This window comes from Colletotrichum siamense, assembly GCF_013390195.1.
Source record: "Colletotrichum siamense strain Cg363 chromosome Unknown KSG_Cg363_contig01, whole genome shotgun sequence".
Lineage (NCBI taxonomy): Eukaryota > Fungi > Ascomycota > Sordariomycetes > Glomerellales > Glomerellaceae > Colletotrichum > Colletotrichum siamense.
In genome coordinates, this window is record NW_023501014.1 from 2538319 (window position 1) to 2566187 (window position 27869).

A 27869-nucleotide genomic window follows, 5' to 3' on the forward strand; every position below is an offset into this window, starting at 1 on the left:
GTTCCTGGAGGGAAAGCTCTCCGGGCGATCCAATCCGAACCTCCGGCCGCCAACGCCGCTCCGGTAGTCAAACTCACTAAAGCACACACGCTCTGAGTAGGGCTCTCTCACACATCTGCGCCAAACTGGCGCGCGCCCGTCAGCAGCAACTAACTGGACAGCGCCGTTCTCCGGGGAAGCGCAATCGCGCACCCCCCAAGGCGTCTTACCGCTGATTCCAGCCGCGGCATTACAAATTCCAGACTCAGCCGGAACGCGAGCCCGCTCGCGCCCGCAGGAGAGCCCAGCCCACACGCGAGCGGAGACGGAGGAGGAGGGGAGGCGGGATGTCATCGTCGTCGTAGTCGGTCGGAGCAAACACCCTCGCTTGAGAGGCCTGGTGGCGTGGCATCGGGGCACGTGCTCTGGGCTGACAAGAAGCTTGCGATGGACTGACAGCAAGCGTTCAAGTTCAACAACTTGCTAGTCTGGCGAACAGACTCACTGTGGGCGATCCGCCGTCTGGACCCTCAAAGTTGCCCCCATCCCCTCGAGGATCCCCTGGCTTGTCAACATCGCGACAGTGCCATCCGGCATGGTGACACGGACGCTTCGTCGAGTCAAGCAGGGCCACGACGGCTTTGACTTGTGCGGATCGGATCCCCGAGCGCGCTGCCATCTGTCAAACCCCTCTTTCTTGATTGACTCTAAAGAGGTCAAAGCAACTGCGAGACATTCTGAGCGAGAAAAGAAACGACAGACACACACATCACTGGGGGGTATTGGAAAAAAAAAATACCAAAAAAGTCGGTGTCATGGACGAACCGTCTCGCTAGAAAGAGCAGTCGCGAGAGTGCATGGGACGCCGTGCCGGGCGGAAGAGGTGTATGTGTGTGTGACCTGTCGGCGACCGAGGCCCGGAGAAGCAATGGGTTGCTGCACCCTGAGGATATCGGTCGGACTCGCTGCGATGCCTTCGCGGTCGACTCATCATGCGGAACTTCTTTCCCGCATCCGGTTCTCCATTCCGCATTTCATGCGTGGATCAAGTGATCAAAGTCGAGGTAGCAGCCAGACTGGCCAGATGCCACCCATGGGGCAATGGCTAACTGGGCCGGCAGAAAGGAAGACCGCCATTTTGCAAAGGAAAAGATCGACGAGAGCAGTCGGTGAACGCGTCGGCAGTCGAATTTTGATATTCAGAGGCTAGAACCTCTTCAAGGATAGGTTTGGCAGACAAATGTTCTTTTCTTCCCCGGGGTCAGTAGCGTGTAACACAAGGCTAATCCGCATGAACAAGCCCCCATCGCTGTTGACAGAGCCCCATCTGGATCTTCAATTAGACGCTGAAGATCACAATTTCGACCTGGGAATATGCCATCAGAGGCAGCCGCTAGCAGCCCAATCAACCCCGAACTCAAGTTAGGCGTTGCAGAGACATCGTCAACGTGGTCAGGTTCAGGGTCTTTTTGGGGGCCTCTTCTGAAGATTGATTATCGGGCAATTAAGTCATCGGCGAGGTCATCGTCACTGGATCCGACGGGGATCCGGTGGATGTGGTTGATCTTCGCGCGGCAGCAATCATCTGCTGCTAGGCCAGTAGCCTTGAATGGCACGGGCAGTAGTACCCTCCTCGCCGTGAAACTTTCACTACCTCAGGTGTACTGCGTAAGAGGTATTCGTACCTTGCAAGTTGCAAGCCATCTCCCAAGCCCCCACCCTCATCGGTCCCTGATTATCACGAGCTTGTGGCGACGACGCGATGTTGTTGACTCGCCGCGGTGTACATCAGATCAGATACCGAGGGCTGCTTGCGTTGCGTTATTCGTTACGCCCATGTTTGCCAGGCGGTCGACCGACACCAGCAAATGTAACGCAGACGCAGCCCACAGTTCCGTCCAAGCCCGCCCTAAGCCCCGGTTCGAGACACCGATGAACCCCGGGTGCCGGAGAGGCAGCCGGTTTGCTGAAAAGCAACTGAAGCCCACAACCAGTCCGCGGTGGACTCGACCTGTCACTTGTCGTTCTTAGCGAATCTCTAACCAGAGATACAGCGGCGCGAGCCCACTCGCCCACTCACCCAGACAGACATTGAGACACGCCGTTTTCCGACCGTCAATGGTAACCACCGCCGGCGAGGTTGGATGCAGGTGCTCTGCCGGACCCCAATGCGCCTGCTAGTGCGCACATGTTTGTAACTGCAACCTGCAAGTGAGCCAGCTTTCCCACAGCAGTGTCGCTCGAATGGATACCAAACTACCACACCACTGCACTGCAGGTCTGAGAAATGTGACCGATGCACCCCTTCGTCTTCCATCACTCGGCATGGCGTGGTCCAGGTTTTCCAAGTTTGCTTCTCAGCTCAGTCCATCGTATCGCTCCGGCGTCTTTGGATGTAGCAATTGAAACAAAAATCTTTTCTGACGCGGGCTGACAGTATCGCTCATTTCTAATTGGTGTCCTCGGCCTGCGGTTTTCCAATGTGCCGTGCGGTGGCAGTAAGTTTCCGTAGTGGTTGCCCGCCGTTGTTCATTCAGGTAGATAAAGCTCGTATTGTTGTCGGACGTCTTCCTGAATCCTGCATCAACTGGCCGTGAGCTGCGCAAAGTAGAGACGTCTCTCTGTCGGTACGAGGTTTTGATCTATTGACCGTGGAGCCACTAGCTCATCAGTCGCGCAACCGGCACACGCTAGCTCTGCTGGAAAGGTTTCCCGTCTTCTCGTCGCCTCGATACACCGGCTTCTTGTCCGTTTACAGGAAGAATATGGTCGTATGAGTCGGTCATCTCCAGCTGTCCGTCAGTCGGTTCGATGACAAAGACTGAGGTGGGATTTTTGGAACACCCAATTTCCCGTTCCCCACGCCAATCACTTCTAGAAGGTTGACGAACGCCGGTAGTTAGAGACATGGAAATGACATTATCTCCCATCCGTGGACCCCGTGGCAGTGGAAGTGATCCTGCCACAGATATTGGGCCTATCGCGCTTGGCAATGAACTACTCGCGAACCAGTGGCGGGACGAACGGGAGGCCGTTCAGGACCCCGGCCTTCTCGACACCCACGTTGCTATCTGTGTCATCGTCAATGGGTCGTGCCGATGGCGAGCTCCGGCTCGTGAGATTCGTGAGCACTCTAATAGGGCGACAAGGCAGCCTCGCAACTCCACCGAGCCGAGTTACGATATGGTAACACTGCGACCGGGTCGAAGAAGGCGATTGAGTCTGCCGAGATTGGGACGCGGTTTGGTCGTGGTTCGATCGACAATAGTTGTTTTCATGAATAACGTGACCAATGTTTCTGCTGGCCGCGATGTTCCCGAGGATCACGTACTCGAAACAACTTCGAACGGCTGTCGTCGAAGAACCTCGGCGTGACTTCCGTATCCTGATGTTATAGGTCTGTCCGTTAATATCGACCGCAGCTCTCACGTTCCGAGCAGTCTGAGACATCGTCCAAGGTGACGAAGCCATTCTTTCTAGAAGAATGGAAGGACGCAACAACGGCCCCATACTCTGGGGTTACTGCTTCATCATTCATGCCGCCCCGTCCATCTGCTTCACGTTTCCCAATGTTTCCAAAAGTCCGCACGAAGCGATGCGTCATGATAACGACGGTGGCCTAAAAAGGCAACTCGATCATCCTCGACACTATGCGGGATGCGTTATGATGGAGCCCACATGTCGGAGCATGCAGGCCCTGAAACCTTCTCGAAGGTCTTGGTGCCTTTGGAGGCCCACGAACTAAGGACCGCGGGAATGCCCATTGGTCGTTGCGGAGCCGACCCTGGCTTGACCGGTCTGACGGGGTCCCCCCTGGCTATAAGATGGATGCCCCCACTGGGAAGCCTCAGAATGACAGCTTCCAAAGATTAACCGAATCCTCAGAAGCGTGTGGGCTCTTGAGAACAGAGCAATGCATTGGGTGACCCGGCGAGCTATTGCTGTCTGTAACGCCACGTGCCCACAGAAAGAGAGAACATCGTGTTTTGGTATCTCTCGCTCGGGCTGCCCAGCCTCGTGATCTCCAACGTCGTGTTCGATGAATATTTCGGCAAGTCATACCCTGCCACTGTTGCACGAGTATAGACAAGTGGGCAGCCAATGTGAAATAGTAGCAGAATGCCTGGCTCGGATCCCGCTACAACGAGACGTTGGCGACGGTTGGTGTTTGCTTTTTACCGTTGCGTTGGCCAGGCCTCAAGTCCCAGACGGGAGCCAGTTCATTCCGGAGGATTTTCCACGCCAAGCGAAGCCCCTTGCAACACGTTGTCCGCAACCGGACCGTTAACCCCAGCAGTTATCAACAGTTGGATAATGGTTGGCGATGGCGGGAAATCTGTCCATCGGGCTCTTGGATGGTCGGGGTTGTTCGGGACAGGCTAAATGACGGCCCCAGGCTCCAGAGCATCTCGGGCCTGTTGGAGGTCCCTTTGGTGATCTTCTGGATTCCTGCCTGGTTGCGGCGAAGACCCTTGTGACCGAGCAATACAAAGATGGTGTGGTTGCTTTACTTAAATTTCAGGCAGGCTTTGCCAGATTTGCCCAAAATCCGGGGCAGCAAGGTCGGAATAAGAGCCGTTTTTGGGCCCGGTCGCCGTTGGCTGTCTCGGTGGCATTGGCTTGGGCCGGGACCCCACGGCTACCTACCCGGGCCGTTCAGAGTACCATGTTCATTTACCAGGCTCCCAGGTCGTTGCAGTTGACTCGGAGAAGGGGACTTCCCAGACGTTCCAGAGGGAAAAGAAGGGCCCGCGGGTACAATTGGGAACTTCATGAGCATCAAACGACGGATCGCCGGGGACTCCCTGATAGAACAGTGAGCAGATCTGCTGAGTTGTCGTCCTTGATGGTTGATATTGCGCCATCCAAGGCATTTTAATGGCTCTCTGTGGATTTCTCTTAGGAAGCCGCTTGCGGAGATTTCCAACGGGCGATTGACGATGGTTGGACAGGTTCACTGGCGATCTGCCATGGACCGTGGGCTCATGAGGTGGGTTGAGGCGTCTTGCACGGTCAAGACAATGTTTGCTCACACTCGCAACCACAATTTGTTGTCGAAGCATCTCCTTCCAGACCGCCTTCAGTCGCCGTTCAATAAGTCTGGGGTGGCTGTCGGAAAACTTTGCACATGGGTGCTGGCATCCACCCAAGAGTCGGGGATGTTGGATGAAGCCGCTGTTTTGGGCTTAAGGTGTTCCGGTGTATTGGATCGTGTCACTGTTTGCTCTTGTCTGATCCATTTCCCAGGAACGGCCCAACCACTCCAACGGTGGCGAGGGGATTCGTGAGCCAGGCACTTGGCTCTGGCCCGTGGAATCCGCTGAGATAACACCCGGTCGGCAGCCTGGGGCCCTGGCAGCTTGACAGGCCCGGGCTACGACTCTGGCCTGGTCCAGAAAAGGTCAACAAGCATGCGGTCAGACCCCGGCCCTGACAACTTCAGTTGAACTCAAGTCCACAAAGGTTGCTAGCGGGCAATCGTTCTCCATGCCATCCCATGTCGGCTGCATGAGCTGACTTCTTATTCGACTGGAATTCCCACAATCCGCACGCCGCTTTTCTTGTAGGGCTCTAGGTGAATCCCAAGCGTTGCGATGCCGGTTCCGCGAAGTCTAGGTGGCAGTTTGGACCCCACTACAATCCCTGGTTCGACCGAGAATACCATGCCGTGGTATTCGTACTGGTTGCAACGGATTGCGGGCCTTCGTTACTGATCTTTTTGATGGCTGATAACACTTTGGCAAAGTCCTCTCACCCGCCTGCCTGCTAGGAATAGCCATCCCACACGAAAGATGCACGGCGTGGGTTGTCAAGCAGTGCCGTACCGCAGCACCCCAGTAGCTCGGGCCCGCCAGTTCATACTGCTGACGACGTCAATCGGCATGTACCCCAAAGCTAAGGATACAGAGCTGAGGTACAGACTGTGACACCAGCTGGGAAGAAAGAGCAAGGCGATCAGACGTATGAGACAGGACGGGCGTCGTCGCGAAGAGACAAGCTATTGCAATATGTCTGATGTCGGGGAAATATGCATAAGTGCGTGCAATCCGTTGAGAGTTGGGACGAAAGAAAGGCAGTTGACGAAAGAAACGACAAAACATTTGGAAATTGTGGGATTTCCGCCGTACCTGCATACGGTTGTGCAACTGTTCGTCTGTTCCTGCATATGTACGAGGGTACATTGGGCCAACTGCAGCGTCGAGGTACGGTGACGGAACGTACAGTATGCAAGGCACGCCGTGTCGTGGAGATGCTCAGAGCAGTAGGTAAGGTACTTTCTGGCTAGAGGTACATGGCGCCATCCTTCGCCGTGTTCCAGCGGCCAGCCCCAGGTGGACAAGCAGAGACACCAGTCGGATGGAAGGCCTGGGGTGGATGCGTGGCCGCATTAATGGAGGCAAATTGTTGATTGGACCACCGCCCGGGGGTTCCAAAGGTGAGGAGGCTGGGATCCCATGTAGAATCTCGCCGGAACCTTCCCAGCTCCAAGGTCCAGTGGTTGAACGTCGGCGGACGATCAGCGTGGTCGAGACGGATCATGATAAGCTGCCCCATTGGGAACCTTCAGCCGTTGGTACATGCGAGTTATGCAACGTAATGCTGAGCACAGCCCGCATTTCACACCGAGTTGCACCGGAAGATGTGCTGAGAGCGTATAGTGTCCCCGCTGTGAGGGGAGCCTGGGCCACACCCATGGACACAGAGAGGGACGAGCCATGCGATAGTGACGAGATGATAAGGCCAGAGTCAAGTCGAGTCGGTTGTCAATGGTGCAAGCCGCGGGATCGAGCCGGTTTGTGCCCGCTTTGTGCTGCGGCGGCGCAGCTGTTTGACCCATTGTGCGTGCGTCCTCCGTCCATCGGCCAGTCGCAGCTGGATGGAGCAAACACTGGAACTAATGCACAATCGATGCCATAGGCACTCTGGTGTAATTTTATGCAGAGAGCTAACGTCTCATCTAGAGGAATTAGTTGGCGGAAGGCCGTCCGATATGGCCTGGGGCGGCTCAAAGCTGAGAACCAAGAGCGATAATGAAAGAATTTGTCGCCAACGCGATTAAGCCCATATTGGTAGGGCGCTGCCGGAAGTCAATGGTGCAATTACAGGCTGGACCTGTGGTTAGGGCCAAGCCCGACAATTGGCGATGTTGGGTTGAGAGCGTTGATAGCGTGGGCGGGCTTTACGCGACGGACGTGGCAGCGTGTTCAGTGCCTAGTGTGGTTGTCGCGACTGAAGCTGTCGTTCTTCCTGCAGGCCAATAGGAAGCAGTCCGTAACTTCAGCCCAAGGGACGTGGCGATTTGAGTTCTTTGCTCAGTCTCAGGGCGTTGGGGCCTTCAACTGGACTTGTTTCCTAGCTCCATCTTCTGCTCCTGAATAGGCAAGAGGGGAGGAGTATGCAGACATTAGCCGTCCAAACATGCGGGATGGGCGGCGATGAACAAAGAAACCGACGCGGGTACCTGAAAACCGCACGTGAAGCAGCGGATGAGCAGAAACGTTGTCAAAGAAAGGCAGTTGATAGCCCACCGTTGCAGGTGATGCTGCGTTTCAGCTATTGCCCAAAGCCTGGAGCGGCGCAACGCCCGAACGGGCGATCGCTACTTGAGCAGTCATGTTGAGCTGGGGTAGGAGGAGGAAGCTAACCAACGCGGGAAGTTGTTTGCTTCTGCAGTTGATTGTTGGAACTGCGTTAGTGCATTGTTCTGTTGGTTGGCGGTTGGCGTTGGAGTTGGCATCGACATGGGCGTTCGTTGGCGGCGGCGGGGTGGCCATCCATGGGATGATGCTAAGAGTTTGCACTGGCAGCGAGTTGGTCCGTCTGCCCGGGATTCAGAACCAAAGCCCATGTTCCTTGAAATGCATAAGGTTCGGAGTAGAGTAGTAGGTTACGTAGGCCCGGGCACTGTTGACGACTTGCTGGCTCAAAGTTAAGAAACTGGCAGGTCCCTTGAGCAACGAGGGATTTGCCGTGGGCTGCCTCTGACATGACCGATAGCGAAGGGTATCTTATGGGATCTGTGATGTGTGATCTGGACGAGACGGTCGTGGGGTTGACGTGTGCCCCGTGTGCGGGCAAGCGTAGGGAGCACCCTTCTCGGGTTTGGCTCTCTCGAGGCTAGGCCGTGGGCAATGGAGAGTGAAGCAGCGATCAGGGATGTCTTTGAGTCGATTCCCAGGCGTTGGTGCGGCGCAGAGTTCGGTCGGGATGGCTGAGTCTGAGTGTCGAGGCGCTGTCCTTGCGAACATCATCTTCATCGCGTTGTGTCCTTTGCACGATCAGATATTGCGTCCCGACAGACGGGCGACGTCTGTAGTGTGGTGTAGCCTGTCCTCTGTGTCTGTGCCTGTGTCGTCGCGGTTGCGCCAAGGGCTGCATCTGGTATGGGCAAGGCATGGCGACCTGGTGTGGCCAGGATCTGGGTGGTGTGGACGATGATGCGGAGGATTTCTCTTCTCGGAGGAGGAGGAGACGCTGTCCAACCGTCCATCCGACCATTGGCGATATTGTGGTGGTGTGGTAGTTTACTGCGTACGGCGGTGCATTAGCTACCACCTTAGGGTGATGTGGGTGAGGTGTGGTGAGGATGAGGCGGGGTGATGCCAGGGACACTGGAGTGGAAGGAGGGCGAATGAGGGGTAATGGAGCACGCATCACGCAGCACGCAGTGCATGTTGCATGTGGTGGCTCGCTGTGCTGCGTTCCTTGCATTGCGTTTCCTGTAAGGTACGGCGCCGGCAGTGATTGGTTTCTTTTGTTCCCATTTCCGCGAGATATTTTTCTCATTTTTTTCGCGAGATCCCTGGGAGGGGAAGTAAGTTGGGAAGGACAGGAAGCCACACATGCAATCAGTGCCCGTGCAAGCCGTGGTTGGGCCACCCGGGACGTGGGCAGGTGCCTTATTCAGAAACAAGTGCGTACGTAAGGCGGACACCATGCGTTGATGCGATGCATGTTCGTTCGATCATGGCGGGTATCCATCCGATTTTGGAAGTCTCTGCCTTCCTCCAGCACGGTTTCTGGTTTTTGGCTGACTGATGATGCATCACCGCCCACTTTGGCAGAAGGAAGGAACGATGCAGACGGGACGGGTTGACGGGCAAGACGGGGACTCGGGAACACTGGACCTAGGTCGCCTTGAGTTCCAAAGAGACCCAACTTTGAGCATTTCAACGCCGCAGGTTTTGCTTTTTCCCGCTACCTGCTTAAGCCACTGCAACGGGCAGCCAACGGCATGCAACGGCAACGCCAACCCTGTCTTCCGTTGCCTCTATGCGTTGAGAGGTGACTTGGGAGACACATCCTATTGGCTGTAGCTTTCTTTTCTCAGCATGCAGCTGTGAGTCTGTTCCATACTTACTGTGCAGGCTGGCAACTCCCAAGTATCCGTATTCGAGCCAAGCTGAAGCCAAGTAAGTGCCTGTGAAGCAAGCAAGCCAATGCAATGCAGAACAGAGCATAGCAAAGCAAAGCAAAGCAAGCCTTGCCTGCCCGTTTCTGCAAACTACGCACTCAGCATGTAAAGTTCAGGTGTTCAGCCTCTACGTAGGTGTTGGTTCTTCTTCCGGATCAACCGACGCCCTCCTCACCTCGATCCATGGATCGATACATTAAGTGACCTCATCTGTTCCTAGATGCTGCATGCACCCGTCCCGTATACCATCGGACGACGCGCCTTGTGCCTGTGCCTGTGCTTGTGCCTGACGGTGTTCGCGTTCCTGTTGGGCCTGTCCCGTAGTGTCTGTAGTGTTCCTCCTCATCCTCCCGTTCCTGACGGCATGCACGGGAAGCATCTGCACCTGCACTGCCTCGACTAAAATGCCTGCTGCATGGGCCTCCTCGCGACGCGGTGGCAATAGACTCTTTTTTTTCAATTTAACGTAACTCGGACCTGAAAAAAAGATCGGATGTCACTTTTGCCCGCACCTTCCTCCCACAGCCCGTGCCCGTCACGTCTACACTACCAACGAAGGTGGAAGTCTCTCTCTCTCCCACCAAGTCAAGTCTCCTAGTCCCGGTCAACCTGGTCCCCGTCCCCATCGCCAACCGGCAGACTTTCAGCCTTCAATGGCCTGCTTCACCATCATTTCGGGACCTGCCCTGTTCCCGCCATGATCATCAGTCGCGGGCCGCGGGCCACTCGCGAGGCTTGATTAGCTCCAGACGTCACTGCGAAAGACCGCATGCTTTTTCGCCCACTCTCAATGGGCCAAATGTCAGGGTTGATGCTTGGCTGTCAACATGCTCTGGGACCAACCGAATGTCCATTCCAGATTCAACCTTTCAACTGCCAGATCCATCTAAACTAGACAAGCAGACTCGACTCGGGTTGGCGGGGTCCAAGTCGTGGCCGTGGTCGGGTGACGCAGTCAGCATCCATGATCCAACGACGCCCCTTGCGCCGACGACTCAGTACCCTACACCCGTCACCATCAAAGAATGGGGGATAGAGTCCAAACGAGAAACACGGCCGTTGGATTCGTCCGTCAACCAACCCAAACAGAACATATTGTGTGTCCATGTGTGATATGGAGCCCCACGGCCCAGGCGCGCGCCCGGAAAGCAAGAAGCGAGAAACAGACCGAGAGAGCCGTGTTAGCGGCGGCTGCGTCATGGCTGGCCAACGCGATGCCATGAGAGCCACAGGCACGAGTCCAAAGCGCGACGCGGGGTTGCTCAATGGCATGGCGCACCCCTCGCGATGGTGCAAGTGACCATCAGGACGCCAAGTGCAGAGTAGCCTTCGTCGATGGACGCCCAGCGGTGGCATGGGCGATGGCACCTCATGGCAAACGTCGTGATGGCCCTAAAGTGCGCATGGATGGGGGGCCGCAGATGGACAGATGGAGGCGCCCAACACGGCACTGGAGGGGCTGCTGGTGTGCTGTTGGGTTGGTGTGTGCTTCCGCCTACTCTCAATGGCCCGACATAACCCCCCATCACACATCCTTTGTGCGTTTCGAGTGCCTGCACAACCGCCAACCAACCAACCGCACCAGCAGTCGCCCAGTCGAGCGTACCATCTCCATTCTCTATCACAATTCAGGCGCGAGGCCTCTGTTGGGTTTGGCTCGAGGGGACTGGTGATGGTGCATCGCATTGGATCCGGATCCCACGCCGATATGCATCAACATTATTCGAGCACGCTCACATGTTCGCCGCTTCCAAGGAATTAATTGTGCCCTGGCATTAGACTGGAGCCAACTGGGCAGCACTCGACCATTGGACCGCCGGCTTGTGGCCCCTCGCATGCCTCTGGCTTCCCACTCGAGGAATTCACAAGGGCACGCACATTCGTACATAACGGTTCGGAGAATGCCATTGGAAGAAAAAGGCAGCGCGAGGTAACGGCGCATAAACGGGGTAGGTGGGTGTGCGGCCTCCGCCTGGACCATTTTCACAATTTATCCAATACTCGGACGAATTAACCATCGACTGCTGCGGCTTTTTATTCTTAGTACAGAAATCCGGGTCTTAACAGCAGACTCTTGATTGATTATTGTGCCTGACGACATCGGATGGACGAGCCACACGGCCTCTCCAGAGCTGAGGCTGCCCAAGCCCACAGTTTCCTCGTCTTGATGACATCTGACAAGCTTCGTCGTCGTTCGTCTCTGCTGGGGATCGGACGTTGCGATGATGCGCGCTGCGGCTCTGGCAGCATGAATCCGACCCGCCGGCCACCCTGGCCGTCATTGTCAATGCTGCTCGGGCAGTCCAGCATCTGCCGCGATGGGCTGCTCCGCGTTTCGACCTTCGGGAGGCAGCTTTTTTGGGGTTGAGGAGGGAGGGTTTTGTTGCTCGCCTGTCTGGAGCATCAAACACGCACAGCTCAGCTCAGCTCCAACTCAGCCGCTCCGAAGCATGAAGATGCGTTACGAATGCACCCACGCAGTCCACGACCTCGAAACCTGGCTGGGGGGCCACAGAGCCACCGTGACCACGGAGACGAGCGGCAGATGGCGGCAAGCTGGCGACGAGAACAAGGCACATCCTTCTCGTTGCCGCTGATACTGCGCGTTGCTATCACCATTTGCCGCTGCTGCGACTACGAATTACAGCTAGCTGCCACCTTACCTAGACTCGAGTGAGATCAGCACCCAGCAGAACCAGCGGCGCCAGCGCCATCCAGGCACCTCCTTCGTTGGCTTGGTGCCTTGCATCCGCGCCTCCGTCCTTAGGTAGTCGTCTCGCCGTTGGTGTGCCGGCCACAGCAAGCGATACGACTGGTGTGCAGCATGAGCGTGTCTGCATGTGTGACGGTTCGATAAAGAACGGTACCAGCGAATGGCCGTGCCTGAGCCGGCGGTCGGACACGCGCCAGCCTGCACCGAACGGCGAGTACGAGCCCAAGAAGCCATTTGTGCAAGTTGTGTGGACGTCGGCTGCTCCATCGACGCGCACTAATCCTCCTGTGCCTTGATTTGCCTGTCCTATCAACGAGCACACAGCCCCCGGGTTTATGCAGCGCTCTCTCTCTGAGTTACCTCGATGCACTTAATGATCAGCAATGACTGTCGGGCCTGTCTCATCTCGTATGGCACATCGTATGGATACTTTGGTGGTGGCCCGTGAATAACTTTCCACATCTGTACCGGTTCCTGTCCATCCTCATCCTCACAGGCAGAGAGTTGAGATTGTACCCGAGCCGAAATGGTACTTGAGGCTTGTACCTGCCTATCTACCGTTTTTATTCGCAATGCGATAGTTGTGTATAGCGCTGCTGCTTCTGTCTCCATGCCCAGGGCCTGGAGCAAGTACACAGCGCCCGCTGACGGCCGCCGTCAACGCCATTTGCTTGTGTCGGCTTCGTTGCTGTAGCTGTCTACCAGCAACAGGCCGTTAGTCAGGGCATCGTCTTTACAGCTGCGGAGGAGATGGATGGAGCTGGCCGAGGGACGGAATCCGCGATACGGGACTAGGGATCGTGCTGCAGAAATGATGGCTTTTCATCTAAAACGCAGTGGCCTACCGGTGTCAAAAGCGGCGCGCTCCTGCAAGGTGTCGTAGCCGTCTTGCTCGGCCTCTAGTCAGTTAGATGGACAGCAGTATCTATCCCGCACAAGACGGTACGGGAATCCTTCCAGACCGGGTCATTGGCGGCGGCGGCGTGGAAGGGCCTCCAGCCCGGGGGGCCAGCAGCATGGAAAAAATGATGAGCAGCCAGCAAGAGGGACGTGTGGTGATTGATGGTGGACAACGACGTCAGGCACAGAGTGCAGACGGATCAATAGTACCTTGGCATGCACAGGGACCAGCAAGCTGTCAGGTACCCTTCAGACTGCGGTACTTCCGGGAGAGTCTGCTGGCTGCTGGGAGGTGCCCAAAAGTTGCCCGTCCAGAATTAGAATTGTCCTGGTGGCTGCGCCATCCTCCTCGTCCCAGCACACCCACACAGCTCTCACACACTCACATTGCGCTCTACTATGTACAGGATGTAGGTACCTTCGTGCGCGCACACACCACTTACTACATACCTCATATCTTACCAGCCGGTAGTGCCACAGATCCAGAGCCCACCCGTCTGATGTTTCCGCTTGCTCTCTCTGTCTGGGCCAGACAAGCAAGAGACTGATGAACCTGAACCTGAACCTGAGAAGAAAAAGATCAGAAAAAAAGGGCGGAGACCGACACGCAGAGAGAGACTTGGAGAAAGTTGTGTGCTGCGTGCTGAAGGGTCCACCCTTTGCGCCGTCTCTTCTGCTGGTGTTTTCCTGTTCCTGGCCCGCCGCCGCTACTGTCCATCCATCCATCACCAGCGTCACCATCGTCCCGTCCACTCAACTCACTAACCAGCCGGCAAGTACAGATAGTACCTAGAGAATGTGGCAGTCCAGTCGAGCCGGTGGTGAGGTGTGTGTGGGTGGCACATCGCCCCCTTACCCCTGTTCTCCCCTCCATGCCCACCCGCTAGGTACGGAAGCCACATCCAGAGACCGGGAGGGGTACGTATCTTCAGTACGTACCTGAGTATCTCAATCCACCCTAGTCGGTGTATACGTACCTTGTATCCACAGATACGTACCACTCCTGGTCCAACTTGTGGGTGAGACATGCCTGCGTGGAGGAGAGGGGAGACGACGAGGGACGTGGACGAGACGAGGGTCCGTCGACAGTGGGCACAAGGATATGGACATGGTACGCTAGGGTCTGGTCTGGTCTGGTCTGCCTCTCGGGTCTGGTAACTCGGTGTCCCTACCATCAGCCTATCGACGACTTTTATCTTGGGCCAGTCGGTTGATCTTGGACTCTTTTCTACTTATCCCCCTTCACCACCCACGCTCATTTCCTCTTGCTATTCCATGATCGACACTCCCGTCGTCTACGGTACGCTGTGAACTTTTCTTCTTATGACCTCTCGGTTCTTCCTTCTTTTGTGACTCGATATTTGGGAAACACTTCGACCTGCTCGAACCATCCCGTCCTTCCTTTAAGACAAACCAGTATCCAACAACCGTCCTCGAGCCCGTAATACCTCCTCAAGCCAGTCACTCTATCACGACTCTCAAACGCCAATCCGGTCACTTCGAGACAACAAGATAGACACATACTCAGGACGAGTTCCATGTACATCTAAGACAATCACCATCACTCATCGAGTCAACAACCCCCAGACCGGTCATTGTTCATCAAAGACCCGTCGTCCTATCCTTCAGATACAGGAAAAACCGAACCACCATCCGTCATTAGGCCAACTGCCCCCAACGATACAGTTCGCAAGAACTCGATTGTACAACAACCAACGCGACAACAACATCAACCCAATACGATTAATCAATAAAGACGGATCGAATCCCGCCGACTAACATCACAGCCCAACACACGACAACCCTGTCTGGTGCGTTTCTGGAGAAGCAACTTCGACCTTGGTAGAGCGGGGACTGATTAGAGCGATTAGACGCATCACAATGGACGCCCACATGATGACGGCCCAGGCTTTGGGACAAGCTCCCTTCCTCTACTACAGACCCGACCAGCAGAAGCCTGATGCTTCAAGGCACCGCGGTCACTTCTCGCAGCAGCCCAACCTCCACCAGCAGATGGCCATGTACCCCATGGTTCCGACTCTTCCCTCAACTCCCATCTACTCCAGACCTACCTCTTCTTGCTCACAGCCCATGGGCCCCACGCTGTACAGCAACGGCCCTGCGACCATGACTCCCGTCGCCTCTCCCCAGCCCATGAGCAACAAGCCGGCAATCATGCTGGAGACTGAGATTTGCGAGACGGAACACATCTACTACCCCTCCACGCCGCCTCTGTCCACCTCAGGCAGCGCCATCAGCAGCCCCAACAACACCTGCGAGCTCCTTCAGACCCCGATGAACCCCATGTTCTCCGGTCTCGATGGCCTCGACGGCCTCGAGAGCTTCAAGGAGACCCTGGAGGTGCCCGAGAACCTCGCGGTTGACTGGTCCAGCTGCGGATCCCCCCCGATGACGCCTGGTAAGTAACACTCCAGCCTGGTTGTGAGTGAGCGGTGTTTGCCTCGCTGTGGTGCTGCAATCAATTTTCAGCCATCATCTCTCCCACCCATGGCGCTCTTGTCCCAGCGGCCTGGGTGTTGGCGGTGGGAGAGGCGGCCAAGCTGCTTGTGGTTGGAGCAGTTGCAGCGGGGCACCCACCTTCCAACTCAAAAAAGGTGACCGTTATTTTTTGGGGGGAGTGGAGGCTAACCTCATTCGGCAGTGTACCTGCAAAACCAGGTCCCTTCGCTTAGCACCAACACTAGCGACCTCCTTTCCACAGCATCTTGCCCTTCGCTCTCTCCCTCACCTTCACCGTATGCCAGGTCCGTCGCGTCTGAACAGGACCTTGACTTCTGCGACCCCCGCAACCTGACTGTCGCTGTTGCGCCCAACACCTCCAACCCGACCTTGGCCCCCGAGTACGCATCCTTCACTGTCAGTGACGACTTCAGGGGGGACGTTCCTGCCAAGACCCCTACCTCAGCTCCTTCCAACTTTGACTTCAACCCTGCCATTCCTCACGGCCTTCCCGCCTTCGAGGACTTGTCTGATTTGGAGTCCGAGGACGACTTTGTCAACGGCCTGGTCAACCTTGGTGACTCTACCTCCACCACTCGCCCTCGCGCCTGCACCGGCTCAAGTGTCGTCTCCCTCGGTCACGCCAGCTTCATTGGCGCTGAGGAGGACTTCACCTTCGACGGCCTTGAGGCTTCTGCTGCTTGCTTCCCCAGCCCTTCTGCTTCCTGCTCCGACGACGACTGCCACCAGGAAAAGCGCCGCAGGGTCTCCATCAAGGAGTCCACTCCCGTCATGACTTCCGCCGCCGGTTCTTCCCAGGCCGCCAGCAGTGAGAAGCAGCAGAGCAACACCCCTGCCTCTGACGCCAACAGCTCTTCCGACTCTGAGACCCCCTCTGCTCCTCTCCCCGCCCCGGTCAACCGTCGCGGTCGCAAGCAGTCTCTCACCGAGGATCCCTCAAAGACCTTCGTCTGCGAGCTCTGCAACCGTCGCTTCCGTCGCCAGGAGCACCTCAAGCGCCACTACCGCTCGCTCCACACCCAGGAGAAGCCCTTTGAGTGCAACGAGTGCGGCAAGAAGTTCTCTCGCAGCGACAACCTGTCCCAGCACGCCCGCACCCACGGCAGCGGCGCCATTGTCATGGAGCTCGACGAGTCCGGTGTCCACTCATTCGACCACGGCATGATGGGCCATCCAGAAGACTACCAGCACCTCGGCAAGGTCCTGTTCCAGGTTGCTGCCGAGATTCCCGGCAGTGCCAGCGAATTGTCATCTGAAGAGGACAACGGCAAGAAGAAGAGGAAGCGCTCCGACTGAGTCTTCTCAGTCCGAGGTTGATTTTTTTGCATTCAAGCGCGTTTTCACGATCGACGGCGAACAATAATCGCTTCGATTACGCCCGATACGACTATGATGACAACTTCTTCTTTCCAGACCTACCCCGCTAGCGTTTACGCGGATCGGTCACTAGGGTCAAACGGGGGACCTTCCCACGCCAAGGGGGGCCTATCATGAACCACCAGCAGATAGACCACCGACGGGGAAAGTACCAAATGCAAAACAGCGCAAGCGAGGGTTCGGGCATTTTGTCAACACTTTGCCTTCTGTGTATCAATATTTCCGACGCCCGGAACCTGCTGAGCCTCGCCCGAGGTCTCGGGACGGATCAAGCGTCGAAGGGATGTGTTGTTTCAAAAGGCTGCATGATGATCACCAAAAAGTTCAAGAACGCAAGGGCAGATTTCGGAATCCAGGACAAACGGCGTGTACGGCGGATACTTTTGTTTCACAAACAGACACAGCAAAGCAGCATGATTGTTTTTCAGTTTTGACTTTTTTGAGAGAGATATGCTACGGCAAAAGGCAAGGAAAGGGAGGAGGAAGGAAAGGCAGAAAGAAGAAGACAGTGTGGTTGAGAGAGACACGACCAAGAATCATCATCCTTTTTTGGCAGCGGCCCAAGCGTACTTTTCTTTACGCTCGTTGTAATCTCTCCAGCATGTTCGGAGGCTGGGTCAGCCGTCCATCGCTTTGGAACAAGGGAACTTTCTTCTGGTGAGCGGCGCCGAAGCTCGCGGTGCCTCCGGGGCCGTTTCGGGCCGTCGTCGCCTTCATGTGTTTACTTTTTTCACTACTACAACATTCAAGGTCCGAGTTTGCTCTCGTTCTTCGGTTTCTTCTTTTCAAGCTTTTCTTGTTTGGTCACGGATCAAGGAGGGTGTGAGTGCAGGTCACGAAATCATCGGAAAGTTCGCGCTCGCCATGGGAAACAGACACAAACAGGATGGGAAGGCCGGATCTTGTTTCGCATGATCAGGTACACCCGCTTGTAAACATGTACACAAACACATTTTTTGAACAAAAAAAGACACTTTTTCGCGCTGCCAGAAACACAAACTCCACACTGAAAATCTCGATTCGTGACTACCTGACTGCCTCCATCCCTCCAGATGACTGGGTGAGATCCCAAATCCAGACTGGCACATGTTTCTCGCTGCTTGCCTGCCCTTCCATGACTCGGTGAACAATGTTCTAGCTCATCGATCGATGAGCCTGGACTTGAGGCACATTCAGGCATGGGTTGTGTGTTGTGAAAGTGCCCGAGTGAGACAGCGCTACCGAAAGACGCAGATTTCGTCATGGGGGCAGGAGGGTGTGGTGTGTGGTTTTTTCGTATCGGATGTTTTGAAGCATAACGTTTCTTATTCGTCTTGCTTCTTCCGATTGATTCACCATTGGGGGCGGCAGCGGCGCGCGCGCGCGCGTTGGCTGACAGAGCGAGGCTTAGCTGACACGCACATATTTTGTCTGGTGGCTTTTTTTTTTTTTTTTTTTTTTTTTTTTTTTTTTTTTGTTGCAACGGCGCCCGGCATTCAAGGTGACGTTTGTCTTGGGGGCATGTCTTCCTCACAATGCCACTGTGGGAAGGCTAGCCAAGTCATCTGCGATCCGATGGCTGGCTGGCTGGCCTTGTCTCTTGTCCGTGTCTCTGTTTTTCCCTGCCCTCAACGAACGATTGGGACAGGCACCAAAAGCGAGGCAATAGAGTGGGCGCACCCCTCTCGTTCCGCGGCTTCTCCCTCTTGGGCGGCGCCCCTCCCACAACCCATGGGATCGCGTTCGCGGACTGAGGTCCGGCTGTAACGGTAATCCTGCGATTCTCTGCCTCTGCCGGACAGGGACCCAGGACAGAGAGACCACTTTTCGGTAAACGAGGCAAGGCCACATGCATGCGCTGTGTCTTGACAAGGTGGAAGAAAAATGCTCTTTCTTTCTCCAGAAAATTTCAAACGGTTCGGCATGTCCGTACATCCCCGGCATGGGTCTTTTTGCCCTCTCTTTCTTTTTTTGTTGGCTGACCTTTTTTTTCATGTACAAGAGGGACGGGACGCGTGTAGGCGAATTTGATATCCACAAGCGCCAGGGCGAGAGCGAGGCATGATATGATGATGCGCCGTCACTCAAATCATGCAGCGTCAACATCGATCCGATCGAGGAGAAAATTAGAAACGCAGCCTCTTATTTTTAGGCAAATCTCCTTCTGCAATGCACAAATGCGACGATGACTGGAAAGTATGTCTGGCATGTCAGCAAGAGAAAAAGAATGTGAGAGACCACCAAACACGTGTGCCTTTTTTTTTTTTTTTCTTCCTACCTCCGTAATACGAGATGTTACGGTAATAATGAGGTGGGGGATTGGCTGGTCAAGTCAGGCAAGGCGAACCAAAGCACAGCCTGTATGATACCATGCCTTTGCAGCGGCAGAGATTTTCAGATGCGGCGCATGCCCGCGAGTTCATTCGTCAACGCTCACTTGAGCCAATATTAACAGCAGTTTTAAGAAGGTGGTGGTGTTGCTTTGGGGGCGATGCGGGATGCAATAAACAGCATACCTACTAGGTAGCTGGCCAGCCATTCACTTTCCACAGACTTACAGCATGTACTTCTTCAAGACCGTGTGTGTTACTTTGACCACATACCTACGTTGCTAACACCGAGGTCCGATACGGTTTGCCTCAATGCTACATACGGCCCGTGTTGGATGGCAAGGTCTCGTTCCGCCTGGGGTAGACTATTGGATTGCACAGGCCGACTGACGGCAAGAAGTGACACCCAGACCGCGAGTCCTCGCAAATGAGCCGATTAATTAAAAAAGATACAAGTGAGGAAATCTACGCCATGTGAGTGTGAGTGGTTCACCGCTCATCCTCTCGATCATGGCCCAAGCTTTTGGGGGGGGTTTATCTCATGTCAAGCGTCAGTTGTCTCTGTGCGTGCAGCAGTAGTAATGAGATGAAGAAGAGATGAGATGAGTGTGTGTTGGAGTATCCGCACGCAATGCACGCACGGCACGAGCACGAGCACACACCACATACGCAGGTACAGATACAGGCTGTCGACGACAACCTTGACGTCTCGTGGGCCGTGGTCGCCACGGGCCAGACGGAGAGAGGCCGTTGGGGCCGGTAGACCGCGCTTCTTTGCAGTGAAGCCAGGCCAGGCCACGAGGTTGCGAAGGTTCGGCGCGGTGAAGAAGATGGAGGTCGCAATGGTCAGTGGTGTCTCGGACCTTTGACAAGACGGGGGGCCAGCACGGTTCACTGCGCTGGGGCCGGATGGACATTGATCTGGATCCCGAATGGCGATAGACATGTCCAACAAGATGTGGGTTGTGTGAGTATCCGTAAGGTAGTGTGAGGTATCCGTCGTGCGGTCGGTTCGGTTCTTCCCTTGACAGCGACGACGATGATGCTCGCCTAGAGCGGTCTGCCTGAGGATGAAGATGAAGATGAAGCACCACTCAGAAATGTTTGACACCCGTGCTCACCATGTCGGATCTCCAGTTCCAGGTTCTTCTTCAAGACTTGGAGACTGGAGTTGACCGGGCCAGGCTGGACGTCCCTACACCGCAAAGTCAACAAACAACAAAAACAGCAAGACAGGCGAGTCTGTCGACGGTGTCTGGCACAATCAGCCCATGAAGCATGAAGCGAACTCCAGTAGGAGCTCCAGCGCAATTTTGGCGCGGCCCGCTCAGACGAAGTCTCCAAAGAGTCCCGTCGTCCCAGGCGGTAGCGTTGCGGCCCCGAAGGCCCCAAGGCCCTCCCCCCGCTAATCTACAGGCCCGTCGCCCGCCCGCCCTCTTAGGCTCAGAAGCTTCAGTACCTCCAGGGTCACCTAAGGCACCTCAGGTCAAGTACCTGCTGGACGGTGGACACTGAGGTGCGTATCCGTACTGGGATCCCTAATAATGCCGTGGAGTCCTTCCCGGGTTCATGGGGAGGGGAGGGGTCTCGCTGGGTCTTTTTTCTCCAGCGGGCAGGCCATTCTCAGTTCTGCCCGGCACGTTGTAGCAAATGGGATCCCGAGATGATCCCCCGGTTCCAGGTTCCAGAGCGAGACGGGCCTGCGAGGCTACGACGTCGCTACGAAGACACTGCACTAGCCCAGGGCCAATTTCGACCTTGGACGGATGGGCATGAAGTCAAGCATGGAAGCAAGCCATCATCATACCCATGATACCAACCCATGAGGCCAGGACCCTCTTCGCCATCTCCAGTCTCCCAGGGCCTCGTCGTCGTCGTCGTCTTCTTCTTCCTCTTGTTCAGCGGCGCCTTCAGGGACCCTAGACACCGAGGGGTCGCCGTCCCACCAGCTAGACACAAATCAAAAGGCACTGGACCAGTCGGAATCTCGATGAGGGCCCAAGGCTAGCCTTTCGAAACTTCCACCGTCTCCATACCTTCCATTGCATCTCCAATTGCCGTTCCTGCAGCTGACCTTGCAATTCCAATAGAACATTTCGCGCGTCTTCGACATACCCTGCAATAGAAGCTCACGAAGGCGAGGTGGGAAATGGGCCCAGCCAGCCTTTTCCACCGCGAACAACATGCAAAGTACCGATTGAACGGCGGTACAATCGAATACGCTGAGGTGCCTATTCGTTAGGGACCCAGTTGTGTAAATTGTCCGAGCGGAGCGGCGCGCTCGCTCCAGTCATGATTTCAATTTTTTTCCCCCCTCTGTTCGCCCTCCTCTCGCTTCTGTTCGGCGAGCCGCGACGACCTCCAGCAGAACCGGGTTTCTTACTCACTCCGTTCCCTCGTACCACCGTTTCGCGCTCAACTCACTAGGTAATCAACCATTGACTACCCCCGGCCTCATCCATCCACGGCTCTGAAGACCCCGACGGACGGAGCTCCGAGTCATTCAAGGGTCCCTTGGACGGCAGCTCCTGGACCACGAACCAGTCTGTTCCCCATCCCGCTGCTCTTCCGTCGCGACCCGCCATCAGATTGCAACCGCAGTCCATGCTGACCGTTCCGTTGCAGCCTTTCACAAAGTCTCACGGACCCAGGGCACGCACAATCTCTCGAGGAGGAGGGAGAGGCGTTGCATAGCTGCAGGTACGAGCGTCAAGGCGTCAGCATTTGTGCGCGGTCAGACTCGCCAAAGTCCGAGGGCACTGTCCGACTGTCTGACCACCTCGGGCTGCCGCCATGTCATCTGAACAACTGAATGTCATCGCCCTGGTCTCGGGTGGCAAGGACAGCTTCTTCTCTGCCCTGCACTGCCAGAGGAACGGCCATCGGCTCGTGGCTCTCGCTAACCTGTTTCCCGGCGCCCCCGTCAGCGCCGGCTCCGACGCCGCCGCGCGCTCGGCCCAGGGTGATACCCTCATCTTCAAGCCTCGTGGTGATGATGATGGTGATGGTCACGTAAAGGATCCCGCCGGGCAACACCAGCCGGAGGAGCACCAGCAAGAGGATGCTCGGGAAGGAGCTGCCGGCCAAGACGCCGACCTCAACAGTTTCATGTACCAGACCGTCGGACACCAGGTCATCCCCCTTTACGCCGACGCCACGGGACTGCCACTCTACCGCCAGCCCATCCGTGGCGGCGCCAAGTACGAGGGCAGAGACTATGATTCATCCCACGCCGCAGGTGGCGATGCCGTGACGGCCGTCGACTCGGATGAGACGGAGAGCATGGTGCCCCTCCTCCGCACGATCATGGCAGCTCACCCGGAAGCCAACGCCCTGTGCGCGGGCGCCATCCTATCGACGTACCAGAGGACTCGCGTGGAGTCCGTCGCCCTGCGTCTGGGCCTCACGCCGCTGGCATATCTCTGGAAGTATCCGACCCTCCCGTCTCCGCTGCCCGGTACCGTCGAGGACGCTCAGCTGCTGCACGACATGGCGGCCGCCGGCCTCGACGCGAGAATCATCAAGGTCGCGAGCGCGGGGCTTGATGAGGAGTTCCTCTGGGAGAGGGTAAGTTCCCTCGCGGGCGCGGCGCGGATCAAGCGCGCGCTGCGCAAGTTTGGCGCCGCCGAGGGCTCCGTGCTGGGAGAGGGCGGCGAGTTCGAAACGATTGTGCTCGACGGGCCCCCGGGCTTGTTCCGCAAGGCCATCGAGGTGCCCGAAGCCGGCAGAAGGGTCGTCAAGGAGGGTGGCGGAACGTCGTGGTTGAGCTTCTCGCGGGCGAGTGTTCGTGAGAAGGCTGCTCCTGAGATGAAGGGAGAAAGCTGCTCCCCGGTCCGGGTGCCTGATGTTCTGGACGCCAAGTTTCAGGCTCTGCTGGAGTCTCTACCTCGAGATTCACCGCCTGTGGTGCCGCCGTCTGAGAGCGAATTCGAGGGCGGTAATGGCAAAGTTTCAGCCTCTATTGCACCTACGACTGATATCCACTGGACCGTCGTACCGCAGGAGCCGCGGGGCACGAGGTTCACAGTCGAGGAAGAAACGGAGGATATTGTTCGACAGGTTCGGGGCCTCCTAGATGGACATACTCCGCCGCTGCCCACCACCGCCATTACGCATACCGTCATCGTTCTAAGGCAGATGTCGGATTTCCCTGCCATCAACAAGATTTATGGCAGCCTGTTCCAGCACCCGAATCCCCCGTCCCGCGTCACAATCTCTTGTGGAAGCCTCCCCAAAGGCCATTCCATCAATATTCATTTCACTGTCAAGCCTGATTTGGAGCAGCGGGATCGAAACGGCCTTCACGTTCAAGGCAGGTCATACTGGGCGCCAGCGAATATCGGCCCCTACAGCCAGGCTATCGATGTGCCCCTGAGCAAGGTCGAGACGACGGCGAGCGGCGTGAGGCAAATTACTATCGCAGGCCAGATCCCGCTCGTGCCAGCCAGCATGATTCTCCCCACGGAGACAACAGGCAACTTGGAGATGCAGATTGTGCTCTCTCTGCAACATCTCTGGCGCATAGCCACTGAGATGAAGGTGCAGCTGTGGGCGAGTGCGGTAGCATACTTTCCCAATACCCCCAAAGAGGCAGACGCGCGGCGTCAGGCACATCTGGCTGCCACAGCTTGGACGGGAGCGCACGCTCCCGGCGGCGACGAGGACGAGGATGATGAGGGCGGCCCAGATCTTTGGGACCGCAAGTACAACCCCCAATACATGTCGCTTGGAGGCGAGGATGCTGCCAAGGAGCAGAAACTTCCCGACTGGTCCGTCGTCAAGAACGAGACGGACGATGAAGACGAAGCAGCGAAGCCGGTGCCCCCGTTCTTCGCGGTCGAAGTCGAGGAGCTGCCTCGCGCGGCTGGTGTAGAGTGGCACGCGCATCTCGGCCTCTCACGCCTCCCGTCCTCGTCGGTGGAATACCAGACCTTCAACGTCCAGGCGTCACAGCGCGTTCCTTTCTATCACCGCATCTGTCATGTGGTAGTCGCCGGTTCGCTCGTTCACACCACCATCTCCTGGCTTCCTATCAAGGATTCCTGGACGAAAACTCCGATGCATCCTGCGGATGTGGATGAGTGGATGAGGCGGGCTTATCTGGAGGCTATCGGTAGCGACGAATCTGCTTCGAGATCCGGCCACATGTATCTGATGTACGTCAACATGGGCAAGACAGCCTTCCCTCACATGCACGCAGGTTGTGGGCCGAAGGGCATGGAGGCTGCGTATGTATTCGCGCGGTCGATTCGGAGTGGGGAGGGAGATGAAGTAAATGCTGTTGGGCTTTTCAAGTAAGCCCACACTCAATGAGAATGAATGATGAAGGACTAGTGTCTGTGAGTGACCAATCTCTCGGGGCAATCGGGGAAAAGGGCAGTCTCTTCAGCTCCATCAGTCTGGTTGACCAGCTTGAGTAGGTGACATACGTCAGGGCCAAAGCAGCGTCCGCTCCGGAAGTCGGTGACTGTGTCCCTTTACATGCTGACATGCTCCTCCACCCATAACTACCGCCAATGGCATGACTACTTATTCGAGGCTTTCTGGCAAGGCGTTGCACGGTAGATACTGCCTGTTGGAACATACTTCACAACCCCCAGTTGGAGATGAACTGCCGAGGGCAAACAACTATCAACGACAATACATCGTCGATGAATCATGGAGCGTGCGGGCAAGTTCCACAATTGGCATTCGCCGCTTAGATCTTCTCCCGAGCTGCCGTTCGCTCATGGCATTGCCTTCCGGCTGTTATAGGTTCTGTCGTTGACTCTGACTTTACCGGAGAACGCGGACTTTCCGGAAGATATAGACCGACTTAGCCAGACGCTGCGTGGCCATGCCTCTCGGTTTTTGGACGAGTCTTTACTCGCCCTTCTCCAGAACAGTGCCTCCTACCCCTCTTCGAAGACTGGTCAAAATCAAGTTGCAAGACGCTGCGTGCAGGCAGTCCAAGGCCTCAAAGTTTCGACGGAACGAGACGCATCTGTTCCGTAGGTAACAACAAGGCCTTACGTCGTCTCATCTCCAAGCCTGTCTGCTCTTCATTGTTCCTTTCCTCGGTCTATTCTTTCCACGGACTTATACCGCCCACAAACTGGGAGTAGAGACTTGCCAGCCAGCAAAAGAAGAGCCCCAACGTAGATACGGGATCAATACGCTCGCGGTTATTTCCATCCAGCTTTTGGATGATCGTAAGAGCAACTAGCTGAATGTGTGTGTATATGCGTGTCCTATGTGGGCATTGGGGACCCCAGATGAAGCATCCTGAAACTATCTTTACTCTTGAGGACATAAGTAGGGCATGTTCCTGCTTCAGCTGAGACCGCCAGAACGCTCTATTGAAGTGAGTTAAGACAAGTATGAATATGAGCGAACTACTACATAGAGACAAGCTAGTTCGTCATAGAGACTGAATCTTGGTCAGCCATGCCACTACCACGTTGCAGCTCTCACAGTAATTGCCAAGGTGCTACTTAGTACACTACACTGCCATTTCGCTACAGACTTTGGGCTTACATTACAGAGTCTCACAGAAGAGACACTATTATTCTCAGGACCCTTGATAGTGTTGTTGGAGATGATTCAGTCGTGATGCGGGTTTGATGATTCCGATTGGTGAGGGCATTGGTCCCCGTGGTGTGGCGGGGTAGATCACGGAGCCCGCCCCCAGATCTCACTGTTCCAAGGTTGAGATGGTCGGCGACCAACCAGAAGCGCCGGGCCCGTTACAGTGACAATCCAGCCAGAAGATGGTGGGAGGGTCGGACGCTATGTCATGGGGTCCCCCCTTCTTTAAAAGCCCACGTGAATGGAAAGCCCGTCCCATTGTGAGACCACCAAGCTGAGAGAGAACAGCTCTTGCCAGTTTCCCCAAACTTTCCTCTCTGCTAAGGTTGCCCGTTCTTGCCGCCAAAGACGCCGGTAAAATCCTTAAGGTAGGTCCAGTTCCCCCACGTTTCCTCCCGGCTGCCGGCTTCAAGACGCAGCCGCCCGACTCCCGTGCCGCAAGGGAACTTGGACTCCAGCATAGTGCATCAGGAAAACCGCCCTAACGCACCTCCAGCAGCCGCGACCTACTGCCCGTTGCCGATTGCAGAGATCCCACCTCGAGACCCCCAAAAATTTCCAAGAAACCTTAGCTTCTCTTTTGTTTTTATTTTTTTATATACAGGCGACTTTTTCCCTTTGGCCTCTGATCACGTCACACGACCCCTGTTCTCGCGTGAGGCACCATCGTCCAGACCATCTTCGATCTGGGTCTGGGACATGCAGAAGTCGCCCTTGTCTCGGTCGTGATGGCGCCCGCCGGCGATGATGCACCACAACCTTCGGCCGCCGCGCCTCCTCTCCCACCACCACCTCCTCCTCTTTCATCTGATCCCCAGCAAGACCAGGTGCAGGTGCAATCCCCGTCATCCACTACACCGCCGCCACCGCGAGGCTTAAGTAGGCGCGTGTCCTACGATGAGCGCTCGCCAACGTCGCCGCGCTCCCTCTCCCGGAGGCAAAGCACCAACGAGCGCATCAACGAAATACTAGAGGTATGTCTCCTCTCGCTTCGCCTTTGCATCTAGCCATCTCGGCCGAAAACCTTCAACTGTGGGACCTCTCGTCCACCACCCTGCCGCTGCTTGGCACCGACCATTCCAGCCGCTCAATTCTTTGAAGTCCCCGTTTTCATACAGAACCCTCCCGGACCCTTCAATTCTGTCCCCAGTTTCTTCCCCGTTCCCGCCCGGTTCTTCTCCAGCTTCCCACTCCCACTCCCGCTCCCGCCCCCCCGTCACCCCATCCGTGTGTGCCCTTGCTGACAACGCGCCCACCCCGGCGCCGAACAGAACGCAAGAGGCCGCGCAGAAGCAATGGGCGGCGCACTCTCCGCCTCCAGGTCCGCCCCCGCCAGCCCTCCGCGCCATTACTCCCGGGATGACGGCACTCACGATGAGACCGTCGGCATCATCTCCCGCGGCCCAGACCGCAACTACCAGAGCATGAACGCCGCGCCCCCGGCGCCAACAGCCACAGCTACGGCGCCCGAGCTGCGGCCCCGCAAGTCCATTCGCACCACACACAACCACCTGCCCTCGCAGACGGAAGAGGACGAGGAGGATTACGATGCCGTGGTCGCGCGAGAGGAACGGGCGAGGGCGGCGCAGCTGAAGGAACCGTGGTACACCATCTTCCTGTCCAGCTTCCAGAGCATTGAGCTCGAGAACAAGGGAAGCGTGGCCCGAGACCATTTGGCGTTAGGTACGTGCTTCTTTTTTCCAGGCTTGCAGCAAACACGACAGCTTACCACAGTCCTGCAGAGCGAACCTTTCTTGCCTGGCTCCGTACCTCCCTCGCGTTCGCCTCCATCGGCATTGCTGTCACGCAACTCTTCCGCCTGAACTCATCCATCTCCAACCCCGACTCCAGCAGCCACACTCTGCGCCAGCTCGGCAAGCCGCTAGGCGCGACCTTCCTCGGCATCAGCATTCTGATCCTCTTCCTCGGATACCAGCGCTACTTTCGCGCCCAGCAATGGGTCATGAAGGGCAAGTTCCCCGCGAGCCGAGGCACCATCATCATCGTGTCCATGGTGGCATTCGCCCTCATGGCGGTGAGCTTGGTGGTTGTCATAGTAGTCGGCCCCACCGGCAACGAAAAGTAAATGTCGACGAACCTTCAGTTGGTGCTATTTCGATATCATGTT

General features: G+C 56.3%; 4 protein-coding genes across 4 annotated transcripts; 3 read left to right on the plus strand and 1 right to left on the minus strand.

Annotated features, from left to right (window-relative positions):
* Positions 1–1888: 1888 nt before the first annotated feature.
* On the minus strand, positions 1889–2296 carry CGCS363_v000653 (uncharacterized protein; the record flags this gene model as incomplete). The annotated part of the gene is made up of 3 exons (XM_036632502.1): positions 1889–1990; positions 2060–2159; positions 2232–2296. 3 exons carry the CDS (start codon positions 2294–2296, stop codon positions 1889–1891), a joined length of 267 nt encoding a protein of 88 aa, XP_036502488.1.
* Positions 2297–14888: 12592 nt separating this feature from the next.
* On the plus strand, positions 14889–16784 carry sebA (C2H2 finger domain transcription factor sebA; the record flags this gene model as incomplete). The annotated part of the gene is made up of 2 exons (XM_036632503.1): positions 14889–15426; positions 15670–16784. The coding sequence occupies 2 exons, from the start codon at positions 14889–14891 to the stop codon at positions 16782–16784; spliced, it is 1653 nt and encodes a 550-aa protein (XP_036502487.1).
* Positions 16785–21967: 5183 nt separating this feature from the next.
* On the plus strand, positions 21968–24472 carry mug71 (Diphthine--ammonia ligase; the record flags this gene model as incomplete). Its single annotated transcript, XM_036632504.1, has 1 exon — positions 21968–24472. One exon carries the CDS (start codon positions 21968–21970, stop codon positions 24470–24472), a length of 2505 nt encoding a protein of 834 aa, XP_036502486.1.
* A 1997-nt stretch (positions 24473–26469) lies between these two features.
* CGCS363_v000656 (uncharacterized protein) lies at positions 26470–27827 on the plus strand (the record flags this gene model as incomplete). Its single annotated transcript, XM_036632505.1, has 3 exons — positions 26470–26715; positions 27013–27424; positions 27484–27827. 3 exons carry the CDS (start codon positions 26470–26472, stop codon positions 27825–27827), a joined length of 1002 nt encoding a protein of 333 aa, XP_036502485.1.
* Positions 27828–27869: the final 42 nt, after the last annotated feature.